Source organism: Melanotaenia boesemani, chromosome 19 (genome assembly GCF_017639745.1).
Source record: "Melanotaenia boesemani isolate fMelBoe1 chromosome 19, fMelBoe1.pri, whole genome shotgun sequence".
Classification (NCBI taxonomy): domain Eukaryota; kingdom Metazoa; phylum Chordata; class Actinopteri; order Atheriniformes; family Melanotaeniidae; genus Melanotaenia; species Melanotaenia boesemani.
The window spans coordinates 12,677,739-12,699,057 of record NC_055700.1 but is presented as its reverse complement, the minus strand read 5'-3'; the positions used below and the strand labels follow the sequence as shown (position 1 = coordinate 12,699,057).

The 21,319-nt window shown below is 37.5% G+C and overlaps 2 protein-coding genes across 2 annotated transcripts in view; both read left to right on the top strand.

Annotated features, from left to right (window-relative positions):
- The first annotated feature begins 1,626 nt into the window (after positions 1 to 1,626).
- Positions 1,627 to 4,606, top strand: LOC121629548 (transmembrane protein 250). The gene is made up of 2 exons (XM_041969180.1): positions 1,627 to 1,804; positions 2,037 to 4,606. The coding sequence occupies exon 2, from the start codon at positions 2,212 to 2,214 to the stop codon at positions 2,629 to 2,631; it is 420 nt and encodes a 139-aa protein (XP_041825114.1). The 5' UTR covers positions 1,627 to 1,804; positions 2,037 to 2,211; the 3' UTR covers positions 2,632 to 4,606.
- Positions 4,607 to 6,417: 1,811 nt separating this feature from the next.
- LOC121629995 (nucleus accumbens-associated protein 2) overlaps positions 6,418 to 21,319 on the top strand; it is a 31,586-nt gene continuing 16,684 nt past the window's right edge. Inside the window, exon 1 of the mRNA XM_041969998.1 lies at positions 6,418 to 6,803. The gene's annotated coding sequence lies outside the window, so the exon portion shown is untranslated. The remainder of the gene's footprint in view (positions 6,804 to 21,319) is intronic.

Sequence of the window (21,319 nt, the reverse complement as noted above, 5' to 3'; positions counted from 1 at the left end):
AATTATTGTGACCTACTGCCATCTGGCTTGCTGACAAAAAGTGGAGATGTAATCCTTCATCCAGCCCATAAATCAGCCTTATGAAGGTTGTGCAATGTACAGAATGCAAGACTTGAAGACACACTTTAAGGATATGCAAGTGCACACACTGTGCAACCTTGTGTTTGGTTTATAGACACATGAATACTGATGCACACATGCCCTTTGCAATGTCTTTCACTGATAATAGCTGCAGGCAAAATCATATGACTCCAGTTTACTGGTTTGGTTAAACTCATGCAGTCTAAAATAATAGTTCACGGGGGGGAAAAAGCTCATTGCATTACTGTGTCTTTTATTGTCTATTCCAGAGGAACAAGCTAAAAAAAACAGACATACACTCTAGTTCTAGCCCTTAGCACTCATGTCTAGAGGGGTTTTAGATGTTAATTTGGTGAATACTAGTAGATAGTTGACATTAACACCAACCCCATAATGTTTCCAAGTATCAGAAGTTATTCATAAAAGGTTGGATTTTGGTTATATCTTTGTAATGCATTTGTATTTTTCTTTGCAGTGATTAATATTTAGCTCTTTGGTAAATGACATTCGCTTTAAATGTGCTTTTCAGCTTGAGTAGTCTAAAATTCTTCTGTATTAGAAGTTATATTTTTCTCATTTCAACAAGAGATACATCCACAAATCTTGTTACATGCTCCAAGGACATAATCAAGCACTGTATGTTGCTATTAAAAAATGTCATTAGCACTGCACAAATGTGATCTCAAGGCCAAATGCTTGCATAACTGACCTTATCATTAGCTTGTACGTTGGAGGAATAAAACTGTTTATAGTACAGATATTGAATCTAGAAGCAGTTTTAATAGCATTCAGATCTTTCCACATACACATGTAAGGGAAAAAAACAAGCAAACAAACAAACAAATATACATACACCTCTAAGGAAAAAAACTTAAGCACTTTTAAAGTATAGAAAGATTAGCAGCCACATGTTGCTTGTTTCTGCTTTGATTTTCATTTCAGCATGTCATAGCATGTCATTTGCAACGCGCTTCTGTCTGATAATTGTTGGAGGCCAAGCTGGTTTGACCCACTTTTTATAAACTGTAACACATCATATAAATGGACAGTGATAGGTCACCAGTCATATACTGGATCTTCACAAACATATGCACTGTAATGAAATAATGTGAGATGTGTTTTTGTGGAACTTGTAACTATTTACATCGATACACTTTTTTTGGTAAGAAGTTGAAAAAGTGGGAAACCACTAACTCTTTCCCAATGTGCTATATTTTACCTACATCGTAAAGCCAGAGGTGGAAAGTCCTAATTAAAAAGTAAATGGGTAGTAAAACTGTCAAATACACGTAGTGGAGAAGGGATTTCAACGTGTACCCTTAAGTGTAAGTATTAAAAAAAACCATAAAATAAAAATGTTCATAGAAAAGTACCTCTGAGCTGTACTTACACTATGATATTTTTATCCTCCATACTTCTTGATGGTAATCCCCACATCAAAGTCCTAAATATTTTTACTGAAGGATTTTTTCCGAACTTTCCCTTTAACTACGGCTGACGTCACTTCATGATGACTCGTATATTTTGCGACAGGACGTACAAGCACCGGCTCGCTGTCGCAGCATCATCTCTGCTGGCTAAAGCTATACCATTAAAAACACATACTAAAAAAAGTCTCATATGGTTGAAAATATTTGTCTAAACCGGTTTATAATGTGATAAAAATCCTCCACACGCCTGAGAGCCTCTTCCTGCTGTGGATGAACACGTCGTATTGTTGCATGTAAGATTTTAGCAATTATGTCTACAAAAGAATAAGAATGAAAGGGCGGTTAGGTTGGAGACAGTGCATGCTAGCAGCAGTTTAATCATTCAAAAGTAACAGCTGGTTTGTACATATGTACCCGCCTTTATTTAAAAGTGTGATGTCCACATACCTATTTGTAAAATTTGCAGAGTTTGCTTGTGCATTAATGTATAAAGATCCTTACACGAACTATTTATTTATCTTACAGGTTCCTGTTGAATTTTTAAGGAGAAAACTGGAAATCACACCGGCAGCATCCACCTTTTACTCCTGGACATTGAGAACTACAACCAGATGAGGCTAACTTCCTGCCTATCAACAGCTCTCACAGTGGATCTCACCTGTCACACCTGTGCACCATACTGGGCTCCAGTAGCCCATCCATGCCTGTGATTCCCATCCCACGACGGGTGCGCAGCTTCCATGGCCCCCACACCACCTGCATGCACTCGGCCTGCGGGTCGATGCACACATCCAAACTTGTGCGCACCAAGTACAACAACTTTGACCTCTACTTGCGCTCACGCTGCATGTACAGCTTCCTCCGCTTCCTCCTCTACTTCGGCTGCAGTCTACTGACTTCGCTGCTTTGGGTGTCGCTCTCTGCCCTCTTCTTCCTGCAGTACATCAGTGTGCGTGTACTCCTGAGGCTGCAGTACAAGCTGTCTGTCATTTTGCTTCTGTTGGGACACCGGCGCCTGGACTTTGGTGTGCTCAATGACTTGATCATTTACAGCATGCAGATCACCATGTTTCTTGTGGGTGGGCTTGGCTGGTGCTTTATGGTGTTTGTGGACATGTAGCTATAGTGTGAGGAATATGTTGAATATAGATTATCATTACTTCAGTGCTGTGTGATGCTACGGAATCACACGCACCTGTAGCATGTCCTGTTGCACTTTTCTGTCGCTCAGCTTTTGCGACAAACACCTTTTTTTAAATCAGTTTATTAGATGTTAATGGTTTACTTCCAAGAAGATAAAATCAGGTCAGAATCTGCCTCTCATCAATGTGATCCATATAACATGATGTGTGGTATAAAAATACAAGTTCACAATCCTTCAAAAATAGTAATACATTTTCAAAAACTAGTATAAAAAGTAATGTACTTTGGATGTGACAAAACTTGAATCATAAAGGGACCAATTGAAACAAAATCTGTTATATTTATATTGTATTTCATGCTATTTGTGAACCATTTCTACAGATTTTAAGTGGTGTCTTGTCAAGCTGTCAAGAAACTAGGATTTTGTTTACTGTAATGGGAAATCTGAATGTCAATGGTGCATGGAAAACTGATATTACTGATGTGCATCACAACTCTGATGCAAGGCAAATCATTTGTGCCCACACAATATGAGCTGGAGCTCTAAAATGATCCCAACATTGTTCTGATTACATTGTGTGAACGCATGATCATGTAAATATATATATTTACATCAGAAATTAAGTGATTTATGCAGTGAGTTATGAAATGACCAAAACAAGCTAACAACAAATGTATATAAGGTGCTTTTGTTTGGATAGTGGGGCAAAGTAGGGGAAAGGGATTTGTATAGCCCAAGTGACACACATTGACAATTTTTGTAAAGTGATTAAAGAAAACACTCACTGCTTTAAAATGCATGGCCAAGTGAATGTGTTTACTGTACAAACCACCCAAGATGGCATGCCTCGAGCTGTGTCATAAGAGTGTGTGACAGTTCAACTTGAGAACTGCTCTGGGTCAAGTGTTCCATCAGTCGCTCTTCACATGGTTTCAGAGTTGCTCTGACAGACTTCTCTGTTTAGCTTCCTCCTGCACACAAACACCAGCCACAACTAGACCCCACTGTTTCTGCCAAGTATAACAATGGACATGGCTGTGTCCCAATCACCTTATATAGCCTCATTTTCGTTAGGCATGAATTACGCTTACAGGAGCAAATGAGGGCCTGTTTTAACACTAAACTGTGAGGATCTGAACTATTATAATTGTTGAGATATGCAAGTTTTAGGGTAAAATTTCCAAGTTTATCTTGAAAAGTACAATAAATTAAGCAAAAGAAGCTGGGAACTACCAAAATGCAAACTTCAATTGTGAACTTTTGACACTGTAGCTGGTGGGCTGACCAAGACATGCTTGGGACCTGTATAGCCTCAGGCTGTAAATGGATAATCGGGGCAACAATAAGCTTTTGTTCTGAGGATAAACACATCATATGCCTCATATTCTCAGCCTGGGCTGATCTGACTGCCCACTTAGACCAGAGAGAATATGAACTGTCTTGTGATGTCAATATAGTGCTTTAGGTACGCTTGACAAGCTTCATTGCATATTTTCATTTCTTCTTTTCTGCTTGAAAAGCTGAAGTTATTTTGCTTAGTCTGAATGACTTGCCAGTTTCATTAATCAACATTTGCACTAGCTTACCTTAAGTTCAGATCTTCAACTTTTCACCCCACGTGTAGCCATATCATTTGCTAAAATTAATCAGTTAAGCTGTTGCAAGACTATCAACTGTTGGAACTAACATCAGCTGTTCTCAACTTTTACTGAGCACACCAGAGGAAAAAAAAAAAACAAATTAGAGTTTTATGTAATTACACTAATGATGTGCACTTACATATTACCAATGTCACGAACAGAATCATAATCATTATTTATTTAATTTTCTTATGTTTCTTTATTGCATAATTTTTTTGTTCAGCTTACTCTGCCTTGCACAACTTTCCTCTTAGGCTGAATGTTTTACAGTTTTCTTAAGCTCTCCTATGCCAGATCATTTTCACAATAAATGTGCAGTAACTGAATGAAGCCCTTTCCACCATTTCCATTACTTTTGTCACTGTATGATGATTATGTTAGTTCTTTTACATTTTTATTATGGTACTCTGCATGCCTATAAATTGCCCCTCAGGTACCAATAAAGTCTTTATTAATTGAATTTAAATTGAAGGAAGAGAAACCCTGTACAGTGTAGGTTAATGAAGCAAAATCCCACAATTAAAGGAACTTTCTCATCATGTCTAAAAGTGATGCTAGAAATCACCAAGTAAACAAACCAGTAAACTGAACCTAATCTAAATGAACAAACATAAAAAAACAACAAAGACTTTCTTGTTATTTGACTTTTAAAATTTGGATGTATGTTAACAAAAATAAAGATAATCCTTGCTTATTGTGAAGTAAAAGATAATCAGCAGTGTCAGATGAGATGAAATGGATAAATGAATAAATAAACAAGACATATGGTCTGCGCAGGTAAGAACATACAAGTAAAGGAAAGGACAATTATGCTTTACTCAGAAGAGATTAAGAGATTGAAGCCCTTACTTGAGCACTTTTATTCTAACAATTACAGATGTTTAGACAGGAATATATTCATTGTCAGACAAACGTAATCTTCATCCCGTATATGGTTAAATATTTATTCTTGACTTGTTTACCAGCTGACACCTTCACTGAATTACGCTGGCTAAACTTCTAACCTACTTCTTTCACTATGTGCTTGGGTCCTGCCCGAAGTAGCACGTATAGACCATCATAAATGGGCTCTGTGCCAGTCATATATGTTAACAGAATGACACATAGTCTATGCATCTGTTTTATCTACAATGCTGTGGATGCATTCTGTATTGGCAAACAGAAACACAGAGCTGACACATCACGTCCCAGCTGGTAATATTGGTGCTACTAAATATATATCAGATTTTTAAAAATATTATCAATCATTTAAATTATTTGTAAAAAGAAACCATCTGTTTTACATCTCACTACCTTTTAGACACATTATAAACAGCAATGTACTTAAAAAAAACAAAATTTTTAAACCTTTGTCAGTGGCTACAGTTGTCTTAATTAGATGGTTAGTTAGTTAGGTTTAGACATGAGGTTTAAGGACCTACCACACAGACTCTGACTCCCTGATGCTAACCAGCTGAAGATATGAAAATGTGGAAATACAACCTGTTTTTTTTAGGTCAACTAAATATGTAGAGTACTCTCACATGTTAATAAGACAGGGTGTTTATCCTTTTCTGAACAGGCCAAGAAAAGTGCCAGATAATGATTGTATGCCCACGTCTCCATGCGTCAAGTATTGTAGATATGAAACAGCTAAATGGATAGATAGATAGATAGATAGATAGATAGATAGATAGATAGATAGATAGATAGATAGATAGATAGATAGATAGATAGATAGATAGATAGATAGATAAAGAAAAGTTGACTTGAGGTCACACCGCCAGCAGTTGGCGCTTTTAATTTAGAAGAATAACACACATGCGCATCATGTAGTCTGGGCTGTAATCAGAGAAGGACACGTGAGATACCCACACATGTAAATGTTATTCAGGATCGCAACCCCCCCCCCCCCCCCCCCCCCCCCCCCCCCCCCCGTCCTACTTAAAGCTCCAAATGCATTCCACTATGTTCAAATAAAACAGCAATTACTGTTGTATCACACTAACACGCCCAGCAGTGTTTTGTTAAACTAATCTACAACATAAAAGTGTACCGTGCACCTTTAAGCTTGCAGAGTGCACCGAGTTCATGTGTCCGTAAAGGCGCATAATATGACCGACTGCTGCTGACAGTCCGTTTGCCGCGTAGACTACAACAGGACTGTACCTACAGAACCCTGACAGCTCCAAAATGCCTGTGTCTTTAAAAAGAACTCTATACGGAATGGTGCATGATGTCAGGCTGCTCGCAGTGCGTATACTGTTCGCGTGAGCCGCCTTTTACTTCCTGCACAGGGACAGAAGCGGTCAGAGAAAGAGAGAGTGGGATAGCGAGATGGGGGACGAGCGGCCAAGACAGGACTAAAGTGATAGAGTGAGCCAGCGGACAAGAGGAAACCAGGGCCTGCTATATTGAAAAAGAGGAGAGAAAGGAAACACCCCAGAAAGTTTATAGGTTATCCGAAGAGAGAGCCTGCCACATCTGCGCCAGCTGAAAGCCGCATTCTATGGAATAGCGGCATATCGGGTAAATACATTCCTTTCTCTCTTGGCGTGATATTTACTGAGCCTGGTTTGTATGACGCATAGGTCTTACCATGCATTTTCTCCTGTCTTCTCTGACTTTGCGAGCACATTTTAGCAGCTCCACACTCCCACGACCTGCATATATTACAGCTTAACAGCCATTTTTTTTTATAAAAACTGCATCCTAAACTAAGTTAGAGACTTAAACTTTACTTAATAATGTCACGAGATGCGAGGCTTTTATGAGGAGAAGGAGATTTAATTCTCGCTTTAGTGTGGCACCACGCGCCACAAGAATTTAGTCAAACTGGAAGAATTGCTGCCCGGTGATGAAGTTGGGCAGTGCTTTAACCACAGGAAAATGTGTTGTCATTAGTTTCTACTGTATGAGTGGTGAAAGTGGTATGATATATTGTGCCTTGCGTCATGATGGAGTCAAAACATAAATCTCCACCCAAATGCATCTATTGAGATGCTATAAGTTGCGTGTTTGCACACAGTGCGGTGGCTGGAAGGTTAATCATTCCACGAGTTACAGGATGATCCATCAAATGCTCATTCAACATGCTTCTTGCTTTTTTTTTTTTTTTTATCGTTAGCAATACTTCAAATAAAAAAAGATACTATCTGTAACTTATGTGCTTTTTAATGAGAAGTAATGGTTGTAAAGTGGAATTGTGGAACAAAGTAGATGCATGTTGAACAGCTTTAGTGAAGTTAAAATGATGCAATGTTCAATTTAGAAAGTTAAAAGAAAAACCTCTTGTATACACTTTCCTGTCAGTTGTTGCTGTGTTAACCTTAGCCGAACCCCGCATGAGGAATCAGGCTGTACATACACTGTACTGCCCCCCTTATCCTTTCTGTACATGAGTGCAATCTGTGGCTAGTCGGCAAGTAGTTTGTGGCATTTTTCTTCATTTCCTGTCACTGTTCTTCCCCACAGCTCAATCTTTTTCTCTCACTCTTTGTGACTTTCATTCTTATGTTCCATTGTGTGTTTGTCAAGATGAGTGAAAAAAAAAAAGCAGCTGAATTTTTTATAGTCAATATTTTGTTTTTGTATTAGTGTTAGTATTTCTAGCATCTTGGTCCCCAACAGGTGTTGCACAGGTGGGATGTTTAAACTGCATTTTGAAGCAGTCTTCACTGACGTTTAGCATCACATCGGCTTCTGATTTGTACATATAAAACACTATATATATATATATATATATATATATGCAAAATGCTGGGTTAAGCTCCAGCTGCTCCAGCTGCCCCGCGACCCTTCATTGGACGAGGCGGTATAGATAATGGATGGATGGATATATATATCACAGCAGAAATTAAAATGTGTTGTAAGCAGCTATTTAAAATCAGAATGTATCCATAGGTATACCTGCCTGTCCTAAGACAAAACAAAGAAAGCTTTCATCAAGGTGGTTTATGACACCCACCCTCCAGTACGATGAAGCCATTTCAGGGCTATCTTCGCGTGTGCTGCCAAGTTTCTATCTTCAGCCTTAAATACAACATACATGGAAAATATGGGATTTTTTTTCCCCCTATTTTCCTCTGAACAGAGGCCTTCCAACACCACTCGTCTTTGAACTGGATGGCTGCCAAAGTGGTGTGATGGCTCTCAACAGCTGTATTTGTCTGTGTATGTGTGTGCGTGAGTGTTTGAGTGTGTCAGTGAGTGTGTTAGCATGTGTCCTGGGATGCCCTTCCTCCATAGGCCTCTAAACTGTACAGCATTCCACGAGGGGGCCCGGGGCTGCGTGGAAGAGTGGGAGCGTCAAGGAGAGAGAAGCACTGCACAGATTCTTTTACTGATGTACACATTGAGTGAATAGCTTGAAAGAGGGAAACAGTTCAAAGACTGTGAGATATTTGACATGAGTATGTACTTTATTAAAAAAGAAAACCAGGTTGTGATTTCTAGAAAAGAGACACAAGGCTGCAGATGAACCTAACTAGATTGATTTGGTTGTTTTGTCCAACTAGGGTTTGAGGAGTAATTGAAAAGACATAAGTACCAGGGCTACAGTCAATAGAAATAAAGTTTTTGTTCACCTTTTGTTTTATGTAACTGTCCTAAATAGATAAGAGGCATTGGAGAAAAATGCAATTGATTATTGATTTAAAGGCAATAGTTCCTTAAGCCAGCATAAAAAAAAATATACAATTATTTAAAATAATATTTTTTGTTGCTGCCTCATCTGTTCCCCTGTCTTGCACATTGTTAGCTAACCCTCCATTCCAGCGCCTTTATCATTTTGTGCTACTTAATGGCAGTGAAAAGATACTGAGCGGTATCGCTCTTGAATTTATTTTCACTGTTTGATCACTGGATTTTTTTGCTGTTTTATGTCAAACTTGGTGTGTTTTCTGCACCAGATAAAGGAGAAAAATAAGCACTAAAAACAAGTTTTGTTTTTTTCCCATGCTTTTTTCATGCTTGGCACACTTTTCTTTGTATATCTGTGACTGCTTGTGTAGGGCGTGTGTTTGTGTATCTATAATTTTTCTTTCCTTAGACAGTGATGAGTCATTGCTGATGGTATGCGATACAGAAGACCATTTGTGCTTGAGATCCTCAAAGAACAGCCCGATGCTTTCTAGGTATTGCCAAGCCTGTTCAAGGTAAACCTCTGAGAGGAAAAACCTGTTTCATCAGGTTTATTTAAGCATGATGGTTGTTGTTTGTGAAACTGGAATTCCAGTTAAGTTTAATTGTGTGGAAATGTTCTCCTGATAGTTAAGTGAGAAGTACTGACAGGATACATCGGGAAATCATTAATGTCACTGATGTTTAATGGCAGAATTTTCATTTCAAAAGGTGGTTTGGGGGAAACAGTCTGTTTTTTGTTTTATCTAGATACCCTTACCAGTGACTGAATATGATATTTTACATTCCTCTTTCATGAAATAAATAGTCCCAACCAAATACTGTAAAAACTGATACTGATCAATATATTGACTCACTCTAAAAAAGGTATAAAAGTTGCATTAATGGTGCCTTAAAACTGCTCTGCATCTGCAAATATTATAAATATCAAACTATATATTTATTATATAACCAAAATCTGGAGGGTTTTCATTGTCATGGCCAAAAATTGAACACAGACACATTTTTAAAAGCTGCTTTAACTTGAAAATAAATTTAATATAAAATGGTATGGGAACAGTTCAGGCCTTTTTTTGTTCTAATTGGTTCTGATTAGTTATGGGGAATAGCTTCACTAGTTAACAAGTATATGTAACAGGTACCACAGGACCTGGAAATTCAGCCACACACAGGAGTAAGCATTTAAGAGGAATAGATTTAATCTAAGGTTAGTGTGGATGGTAGTTGACAGCCTGATCATGTGGGGAGGAAGTGAACAAGCTGAAAGAAAAGTCCACTGTTAAGCCACCAGTCCAAAATCCAGAAGTAGGGCTGGGCAATATATCGAGATTTTCAAATATATCAAGACTTTATCAGATGCAATATAGAAGGAGGAAATATCGTTTGTATCGAGATAGCTTGTTTTGAGTTAAAAGCATCTTTTCTTTTGCATTTTGCACAGCTGTATTTTTGTTATGGTCATTGAAAAGTATTTTTAATTTATTTTGTTTTAGGAGCATTTAATTTAATATAAAGGTACTTTAATTTCAGTCAGCTGTTTTAATGCACATGTGCTGCTGATCCTTAATAAAAGTATATTTAGCACTGAAGGCTGTAAATTAGAGCTGTCTCTTTGGTTACTTGACAAAAATAAATAAATAAAGACGTCCCATCTTGTTTGAATTCTTGCTTGTGTTGTTCTTACTCTCAAATGTAAGCCGCTTTGGATAAAAGCATCTGCTAAATGACTGTAGAATAGAATAAAATGTAGAATAAATATATCGAGATATATATCGTGATTCAGGTAAAACATATCAAGATATGAGATTTAGTTCATTTTGCCCAGCCCTGTCCAGAAGCAAGGTCAAAAACAGGTGATGGTCTAACACAGGCAGGAGGATTGGTGGTCCAGAAACAGAGCATGGGTCGATGTCCAGATACCCAGAAAGGCAAGAGTGGCCCATTGGGCAACGCGAGGAGAGTAATCCATGAATGTATACTTGGTCAGCAACTTGGAACAAACATGTAAATTCTGCTGGACTTCTACTGGCACAAGGCTGTTGTTAATCTAGCAGAGAGGCAAAGACTGGAAAGAGCTTAAGTAGTGCTGCACAATGGTAAGACAGAACCATTAGGAAAATCCACGTGGGCTGAATGAGCCTCATTGCTGAACAAATTAAGAGAGACATGGCAGAAATGACAACCATGACAGAATAACTTTCATGTTAAAAAAGTTGAATGAAACCTAAACTTGCACACTAAGTGAACTATAAATATTGAGGGGAAAAGAAATGACAAATTTGCTTCTTTTGTTAAATTTTTTGTTGGTAGACCACACCTCCCAGGTCTTATTTCTAGCTTTTCAAAAACTGAATACTGTTGCTTTATCAGTGCTGCCAGCATTTCCGAGATAGCCACAAGGTGTCCTTTGATGCTGGACTCTGGTGCACTGGCTGCAGCAAGAGTAGGCACATTAAAGCAAATGGTATATCATTATGGAATAATTACTTGTCAAAAACAGGGGTTGAAGTGCAAAACTACCTTGGAATATCATATTTTTTCAGGCCTTTGCTTTCATCAATTCTGTGGTTACATTAAGTTCTCATTCACTGATTAGGTTTAGGCATTATAGCTACTTTGTTAGGTTTAGGCAACACAATATCCTGATTTGGTTTCAGCACAGAAATAACTGTTAGATGTTTTAGGAAAAGTTCAAACTCAGGCTCGTAACAGCACTTCATCACAAATGCTCCAGTAAATGAAACTGGAATATTAATCAGATTGGCTGTCTTTTTAAATAGATTTATTTTTTAAATTACTCATCAGTTAGATGGATGGTTCGCAGTCACCTACTCTTAAACCCACTCCCACCACTCCAGCTTTTGCTACAGCTTACAGTAGTTTCTGTTTGACTATATATTGGTAAACTTTCCGTCTAAAAGCTACATCTTAAACTTGCTTGCAGAATATAATCAGCCCTTTCCCAGAATTGGGTGCTTGGTTGTCTTTGGCCAACATGCAAATGTTTTCACACTTATCTTTTTCACAGAACACTTGTAACAAACCATTGAATGTATCAAGGGAAAGTGCGACATTTTAGCTGTCTTCTGTGTAGGAACAGTGTTCATGTGCATGAATGCCTTTTTGTGCACCATATAAATGTATTTCATCAGTAATTTGAAATGCACACAGGGATAATAATGCTGCAGTAAATCCAAGTTTCCACAATACATAGCTGTTTTACATGTTGTCATTCTTTTGGCACAAACACATAGTGTTCATGCTGACATACATAAAGGGGGAAAGTAATGAGGAGGCAAATGAGTGAAAGAGAGGATCAGCAAAAGTCATTAGGAGCCTTGAAACATTGGGGCTGCTTTGGCCTGCTATGCGCTTTTCAGGAAGCCTTCCAAGAATTTAGACAATGAACAGTAAACATGGCATGTTCCTAGAACAATTCCACATCAGATCTTAGAGATCACGTGTTTTTTTTTTTCTCAGAATTGACTCCCCCCACACCACAGTCTGTAGCAGATAACTAGCAGCTAAGTCTCATGTTCCCTGTGTATGTACTGTACTTACACGTCACAAGGACCTCTCACAAACTGACAAATGTGCACAATTTCTGTGTGTATGTGTGTGTGCGTGCACCATGCTCTCTCATTCTGTCTCAGAGATTTCTGGTAAGTGACATGTTTGGCCATTGGCATAATGCCTAGCAAGATCACATGGCTTGAATGTCGTGCTTGTGTTGTTTGAGTGTGTGAGTATAGGCGTGTGATTGTGCATGCCTGTGCATTTGTGGCTAAATGATAAAAAAAAGAAAGAAAAAAGAAAGGGAGCATGTACACATTTGATTGTTCCAAGTATTTTCAGCATGACTAGAAGCACGTAGCCATGGCAGTGAATTACAGAGTACTAAGAAGTATGACGAAGATGTGTTGCTGAAACAGTCATGAGATCAGATTCTCAAATAGGATGGAAAATCAGATTTTTTACTTAATGATACTTCATAGTCCATTCTGTTTTGCTCCATTTGACGATATTTGTGGCATTGAGCATTAAAAATTAATTAAGCCTACAGCCTTAGAGAAGTATCTTCATTGTTAATGCAATATGCATTACCACCTATGAAAAGTTAAAAATATCTAAATTTCTATGTTTTATTTTCCACCTTTTGAAACATTTTAACTCCCTTATATCTTTGCAAAGGCTTGACTGAAACTAAAAACAGTACTCTGAATAGGATTGCAAAATTTTTGGCTAATCTTTAGACATTCAGTAAGGGGACATTTGATTTAATAGTACAGTTAAACCTATAATTCAGTGGATGACTCAAAAACAGGCACACAAATGCTTGAATAAACCAAACAGAATCATCCAGAGACACACACTTACACAGAAGTATACATAGAGAGAGAGAGAGGGAGAGAGAGCACTGTGGATGACTGGATGACATTTATCTTTACTGCCCACCTCAATTTTCCATGCTCTTTTGCTTCATACTGTACATAATTAAATTGCTGCAAACTTCAAACCTCGCTCAAGACTCCTACCAGTAAACAAAGCTTGCTAATCAGTGCATAAGATAATAACTGAGGAAAGCAGCTAGGCTGACCCCTCCTCTGGGATGATGACCTATCTTTTATGCGCTCCTCATGTCCTAACAGCCTGGCAGAATGCCGGTAGGGGCCAGTGGAAAAAGACTGGAATCCGAGGCGGGTAGTTTTCACTACAGACCCCCCCCCCCCATCCCCCCCTCCTACCCCAGTGCCATTACCAAAGCTAATGTGTTAGCACATGTAGTCAGTATTATTTCCCTGATACTTTCATGAAACCTGTAAAAGATAAAAAGAAAATAACAGTAATTCTTGAAATTAGTTTTTTTTTTATTGTTTTATATTTTAATTAGTTTAGTTTAGTTTTCAATTCCAGTTCAATTGGAAAAATATTCAAAATAATTCTTAATAAGGTTTAAGACAGAATTAGTTAAAAATCGATCAAAGTCCACTATGTTCTAAGAACAAAATTAATCTTAAAGCAAAGTAAAATCTGTAAAAATTCAGGGAAATACTGATAAATAAAATGAGTAGGTTAAGGCTAGAAAATCACCTTTTTTGTTTTTCACTTTTTCACAAATCCTGTCATTTTGGAAATGACCTGATGCACAAATAAAATATTGATTATTGTGATTTGTGTGTGTGTGTATGTGAAAGCCCAACTTCAATTCAAAGCTTCCTCAACCTCTATGCCGAGCTGTATCTTCCTCTTTAAAGCATTAGCAGCATAGTATTACATTTTTAACTTTGTCTTAGTTTCCATCTTAAGGATTCATTTTTATCTCTGCTGAATCGGCGTTGGTCTTTTGTGATGATATATATATATTTTTAATGCCCGTTTAGATTTATTAAATTGGTGCCTTGTGTGCTGGTTATCACATTAAATAAATTTCTGATTCTGATTGCTAACTTTAACACTTGCTACTGTCTATCTGTCCCTATAGCCTCCCTCAATTACATCCATAAAATAGAGAAGTCCAAAGAGGTTCGTACTAACTTTTTCAGTTAAAACATAAAGAAGTTAATTTTCTGAAGCTGTTAATCAATTTTGAAAAAAAAAAAAAAAAAAAAAAAGAATCAATTTCATACGTTTGAAGGTAATCAACAAACCAAAGGCAATTGTAGTTTACTTATTGACGTCAGTGACAGTTTGAGGATGCAATATGTAAAATCCCCCACTTTTTCACAACAACTTTGCGTTGGACTCATTACCGGAGAAACCCATGTGGCCATGCAGGGCCATCAATGCTGCTGCTGTTTTCTGAAAGCCAGTGATATGTGCACAAAAGAATTTACCACATTTAACGAAATGTCGACCTTGTGTTTCTAAGATAATCAGAGATAGATTTTGGCTAAGGTATAATGGCATGAGAGCATGCAACATCAAGCTCTATGTAATTAAGCAAACGATGGGAATATGTGGCCTGTCTTACTTATATTGATGTGTGTATTCATTTTGGGGAACTGCCACTCATTTAGCAATCGTAATTTAGTCATCCTTGTTGCAGTGACCCAAATGAACACGTCTTTTGAAAACTCCAAGGGATTTTTTTTTCTCTTGGAGGGGGCCGTCTGTTTCAGTGTTGCATGCTTGGTTTTGACTTGAGACAAAGATAAACAAGCACTCAGCCAGAGCCCATGTCAGTGTTTTACCAGCGTGATGTGGTTATCCAAGGTGACATGTTATTTGAGCACATGTATGCCAGCTTAGTGTGGTGCTGACTGAAAGATTCTTAGGTCACAGTTAAGTGTGTGTGGGTGATGGCTGGAGGGGGGCACAGCACTTAAAATAAATGTCTATGTATCTCTGGGCACTGGAACAGACCACCTTTTGCAATGCATTTTCACAACAAAACAATGATTTTAGAACAACTTTGCCATTTATCATGAGAAAATCCTGTATTATCTCCCTCAAAATGTCAAATATTTAATTTTTCTTGCAGTAGACTTAATTAAAGCAGTCTGTTTAATTGGAAGATGTGCGTGGGGCTTTCAGTCTTGTGGGCACAGCGCTCTCTGTATGTCTTTGTCTCTGTGTGCGTGAGTGTGTTTGTTTATTCCTGTTTGTAGACAAGTGGGGCACTGATGCTGAAAGATGTGTCCTCATTTTTACATCACACTGGGCTCCTCTGGCAGCCATGTTGGACTTCCCTGATGTCACACATGTGTCACTGTTGAGCATTCAGATCAGAAATAACAGCGTGGGGCGATCAAAATGGCATGTTTATTCTCTCCATATCTCCCCCCAAGTCTCACAACGACTGTGTCACTCTTCCTGTCACTCACTCTTTTGTTCACTGTTGGCGTTAAATCAACTGGAAACTACAATACAATTTGTCAGCAAGCTTCCCCAGATTAAAAAATGTGCACAGAAATTCTCCACTTTACGAGCTAAAGTAGTATTCTAGGTGTGAAGTGAAAACTTTGAAGAAGTATTAGTCTCAAGCATCTCTCACTTTGGATTACTGTTATCCAAAGTTGCAAACAAGCTCCTGCACACTGTCTAACTTGCAAAAAAGCAGTTTTTGGAGATATTTCAGTGCTAGGACTACATCTGCTACGATCAGTCACAAAAATTCTTCTTTGTCGTCTTTAAAGTTGTAATACATTTTATAGAAAATCTGCAAATGTAATGTCAAATATTGTCAGTCAAATCTTGTGAAATCTTAGTAATTGTTAGGGATTTTCACTTGCTATTTGCTTTATTTTATTTGCTATGTTAATGTACTTCGCAAATAGTTTAACCTAGAATTCAGAAAATATTTACTTCACATTATTGGTGCTAAAGATGGATGTATTTAGTTTTTAATGCACTGCTGCTGCATTTTTACTTCATTTTTGTGAACTAAATAAGACATGATATAATATGTTGTGTTCTTCTTCATCTGAGGTTATTTTTATAGAATTTTAAAACATGTTTAAGACCCTTTTTTTGGTACGTAAAACCTTAGAATTAGATAACCGTACTAGGAGAAAAGACTGGTCTAGAGATAAGCAGTTCAGAAGCATTGGCTTCTATAGGAGTGAATACCTTCTGTTGGTGTGGGCTGTAATTTTTCACACCTCTAACATTGACACAATGCTCTTTGACAAATGGCCTGCAGTTATAAAGCACCTTTTAACCTATCTTAGGCCTTCTAACCTATCTTAAGCATTCTATAATGTGTTTTTATCCACTAATTCAGGCACACACCCACTTATGCAATACTTCTTAAGCCTAATTCTTACTCCTAGATCTGCCTTCCTCACACAGCCCTGTCCCTTAGCTTTTAAATAGAAGATTTTTTTATAAAGGGATCAAGCTGTCGTGGTCAATTGGCCATGATAGAATTTTCCCTTTATGTGTCATTCTGTTCAGTCAAAAAATATGAGGAAGGAAAGGAAGAAATGCTAAAAGCATAAAATTGGTACTTGAATTATATATTTCCTTTTTTGTTTTTACATTTTTCACATAATATGTTTTTGAAATATGTAAAGCCCCTTAGTTTGGAGTTTAGTTTTGAAAGTTGCTTTAGCAGCAATTTGATTTGAGTACTTCAAATAATAAATACATTTCTAGTGTTTAATTGTTAAGATCTTGTTCCCTTTTCTGTGTCATATACCCCCCAAGTTTCCATCTTACTTTTGATTTACTTTTCTCTTATTCAAGTTGTGGTGGTTAATAAATAAAGATAAAAAATGAGCTTTTTTTTAGGTTTAAGTGAACGGGAACTCCCACATTTAGCAGAGTCAGCTCAGCTCCTGTAATCAGTCTAAATAATCAAATTCATTTACATTTTATTGTCTTACTGTCACAAAGGACCGCTTTGAAGAACTCTCTGCTAATATAGTTTTATTTTAGCTGTTTCATTGTGACTGTCATTTTGATTGGTAGAGAACAAAGTATCTGAAACTAGTTCCCCAAGTTTTGTTTCATCATGAGAATTGTAGTTTGTCAACGTTCAGTGGGATGACACTTTAAGTGTTGTATTAATATTTGTTGACCCTTACAGTAAATACAAAGTTTTTCTTTTCTTTTTGTTAAGGAGGAGAAGTCGTGTCTTTCAAGATACAGAGATACTGTCGTTATACATTTTTTATGCATTTTGTACTGAAAAAGAAAAAGAAAAAAAGAATGAAGTTTGGTGAATTAGGAGATCAGACAGTAAACGGAGAAATAAACCTTAACCATATATGAAATTATTCATTCACACCCAACATATCCATTATGATTATGCTTGTCCAGCATTATCTGTCCATTCAAAGCACTTAAATAAAGCTTTTCAAAGCTTAAACTGTGTCTTCTAGGATCCAGTGATACAGTAAAACCTGTCTAACGGTGGCAACAAGCAAACAATCATTTGTTGAAACTGATGTGTTGAATGCATGAAAAATGGCCAAGAGTAAAGTAAAATAGTCAAAGTGGGTCACAGCATCTGCGTTGCTGGTATTCACTGCATAGGTAGTGCCCATCAAGCAGTCCAATCTCACCAAAGAGCTATTGTAGCACAGATTGCCAGACAACCTATTGCTGTCGTTGAAAGGAAGGTGTCAGCTTACACAATGAATCACAGTATGCTAGAGGTGAGGCTGTGTAGCTGCAGGCAGATTGAAGGACCCATGTTGACCTTATCTAATGCTGACTAGAATAATTATGTGATCGTCAGAACTTAAGGCCAATGTCAGAAAGCAGCCTTTTTTATGATGAAACACGTTTTCTTTTATGCCATATGGACAGTAAAGTATAGTTGGAAGAAGAAAAGCACGTGGATGCTATTTTGGCTATCTGGATAAACATTGTTCCAGACCGCTGGAACAATCCACAAAAGGCCCATCTTACAACTTATTACACTTATAGAATTAGCTTCTGACATCATGGTTGCTTATTTAACAGAACCCCTTCAGATGTCTTGTGGAGTGAAATTAGGCAGGTGGTTTTAACTTTAAGGCTGATCGGTGTATGTGCGCTGGCTTTCATTTCACGCTGATTCATTCTGGTTTTTCCATGTTACACTGTTTCATGCCCCACAGAAATCAAATCATGTTTGAAACAAATGCATAGAGCTGATGCAACCACAGTGGAAAACATACAGACTTCCTGACATCTAACCTAATTGTGATCCTTATGTGACAGTCAGTGACACTCAGCAGGCCACTTTGACCCCAAATGAGGTCCATTTTACAGAAGATATCTAAGGCTAGATTAGCAACCAGGCTGAACTGAATGTGATGGCGAGGGCTATGAGGGTATGTTTGATTTATGATTGATTTGAACTAGATAAACTATTGTGGCTGAGGTGAAAAAGTGACTGGGTGAGAGCCCACTTTGTATTGCAAAGGAGGGACAGAACAGTTTTACAACAACAATGAATTATAAAAAATTAAGATAAAAACAATAAGAAATGCCCACATAAATAAAACGCTCCATCTAACAGTATAAATAAATACATAGGTGGGCTAAAAAAAATAGCTAAAATGGCACCATCATGGGCAGGGGTGGTTGATCCAGGTCGGCAGGTCCTCCTCAGCATACTGGGACATTTGCACAAAAAAACATGGATGGCAGTACACGCTCCCAATTTGTAGTACCAGGTCTTAGCGTAGTTCCACACTCACAGGCAGGGTCTTTGACCTGCCTTTGTGTGTCGGTCGCCTTATAACACTCGTGGTCCCAGTGTGCCCATGGTCCCCAGTGTGTGTGTGCCTTCCCCATCTGCTGTTTGCCACTCCAGCTCTCCCTGCTCAGTGGCCTCGGGCCTTTTTATACCAGTCTCGCCTATCAGGAGCAGGTGTGCATTGAGTTACAAGTTACAAGTCCTGTGGTGGATGACACCGCAACAAGGGGGTTGGAAGTTCTCATGCAACAAATTAAAAGAAAAAATGCACAGCAAACTAAAAACAGTTAAACAAAAAAAAAAGCAAGCAGCACACAATTAAAAGTAAATAAAATACCAAGCCACTTGTGCAGGATCAAATCAACACAGAACCTGTCTTAAAATTTAGCTTTGAGACATTAAAGGCTGTTATGTTACTGTAGCCCAGAAAGGCAAACATAACAGGCTAAAGAACAGGCCTTCATTGCAGGGATATGATGTCAGTATATTCTACATGTAGGAGCTTTAATTCTTATTTTTCAATTCTTAGTTCAGATAAAACTAATTTGCCTTAAAGCTTTTTTTCTTTTCTCTATGCTCTATTATGGTTTGATAAAGTTATTAATCAAATTTGTTACTGTCCTATTTCTGTAGACGTTGTTGGTCCCTGACATATTTGAGAAATAATAAAGCTATCAACTATAATAGGAGACTAATATTTACCCCCTTGTCCACCGAAAAAGTAAATCCATCCATAAAGATATTGTTAAAGTTTTAGGGCCCTGTATGTATTAAAATAAAATGGAAATAAATCCAATGTGTTTGATTATCAGTTGTCTTGTGGTTAGGTGTCCTTGTAACTGTACTTGCAGGAATAAATTATCAAAGTTCTGTAAATGCAGGCATCAGCTACAATACAGCCAATTAACTACTTCATAAACTAATAGACTCTCTCCCATGACATAAATCACTGTTTGGAAATGAGCACATTGGAGATGGCACAAAAGCTCCCCCCAGGAGTAAACTGATGCCCTTGTCAAAGCAGAGTCACAAGGCAGGACTACAACAGCCCCTCTGTGCTGCCAAGGGCAAATCATGTTTAATGTTTAGTTCATTTCTGTTCACATGCACCTAACCTTGTGTCCTAAAGAGGTTTTATTACTTTCTTTTTTTATTTTTTTTCACTGAAAAAGTTGCAGTGAAAGTACAGTATTATTAGGTGATTAAATACCTTTTCTGGACTAAACACATTAATTGTTCAGCAATGAATTCTGATTGCATGGCAGTAAAAATGTTCAGTTTTTGTAAAAGCATTTGCTCCCTCTTTGTACCCATTGAAAAAAAACATCTCTCTATTTTCAGTGGTCTGCTTAAAGAGTTGTTAAGATGCAGTTCATCCATGTACCATAACTGACAACAGAGTCAGTTTTCGCTTCATTTGTTGACTTTTCCTGTAATTTATGAATGTCATAGCAATCCATCATATCACCAAACAGGCAAAAGTTGGAGAAAAAAGTGCTTAAGCCCATCAAAAATGATACTTTACTGGCAAAAGCAAAGCACCATTTCATATGTGCCAGCATGAAATTAGGTCCCTTAGGCTCATAGAAAATAGTTATGTGTTATATTTTTGACACCCAACAGTCACATGGCTGCTGAAAGCCACTGCCAAGGAAAAAGATGTATTAATTATGAACATATGCACCCCCTACTCCCTTACCCCTACTCAAAAAAAAAAACAACAAAAAAAAAAAAAACAAACTCAGCAGCCAGTTAAATATACACATATTCTGTTACGGATATTGGTTTGACTTTCTATTCCATTCTTCTCTTTTTGTGTTGCTTACATATAGCTTCTCTTTAAGCTGGAAGCTTGGGGAATTTTTGCTTTTGTGTCAGTGTTTGTTGAAAATTGAACATGAAACTGAAGCCTGAAACTGAAGGCTTCCCTTGCTGTTCTGCTGTCACCCTAATGTGTTGCTATAAACTGGAACAATGGGCAGGTCCATGTGGTTCTGCAATATCAACCTAGCATTCCTTAAAAAAAGAAGAAAACTCCAATCTGTGTTTTATTCATTCATTTCGTTTAACTTAATCATAATTTTAACCTTTTTTATTATTATTAATTTATTATGCTTCATTTTTGTCATCAACTCAGATTCTCTCAAGTCTTTTCAAGCTTTATCACTTTCTAATTTTCCTGTTCTCTTTTGACTGTTTTTTTTCAACGTCTGTAATACTGTTTTCTATTAGCATCTGTTTTACACACCCTCTCTTTCTTTCCTTGTTTCTT

What these genes read in the sequence shown, in the direction of transcription:
- LOC121629548 (XM_041969180.1), top strand. Translation starts at nt 2,212, where the DNA reads ATGCCTGTGATTCCCATCCCACGACGGGTGCGCAGCTTCCATGGCCCC.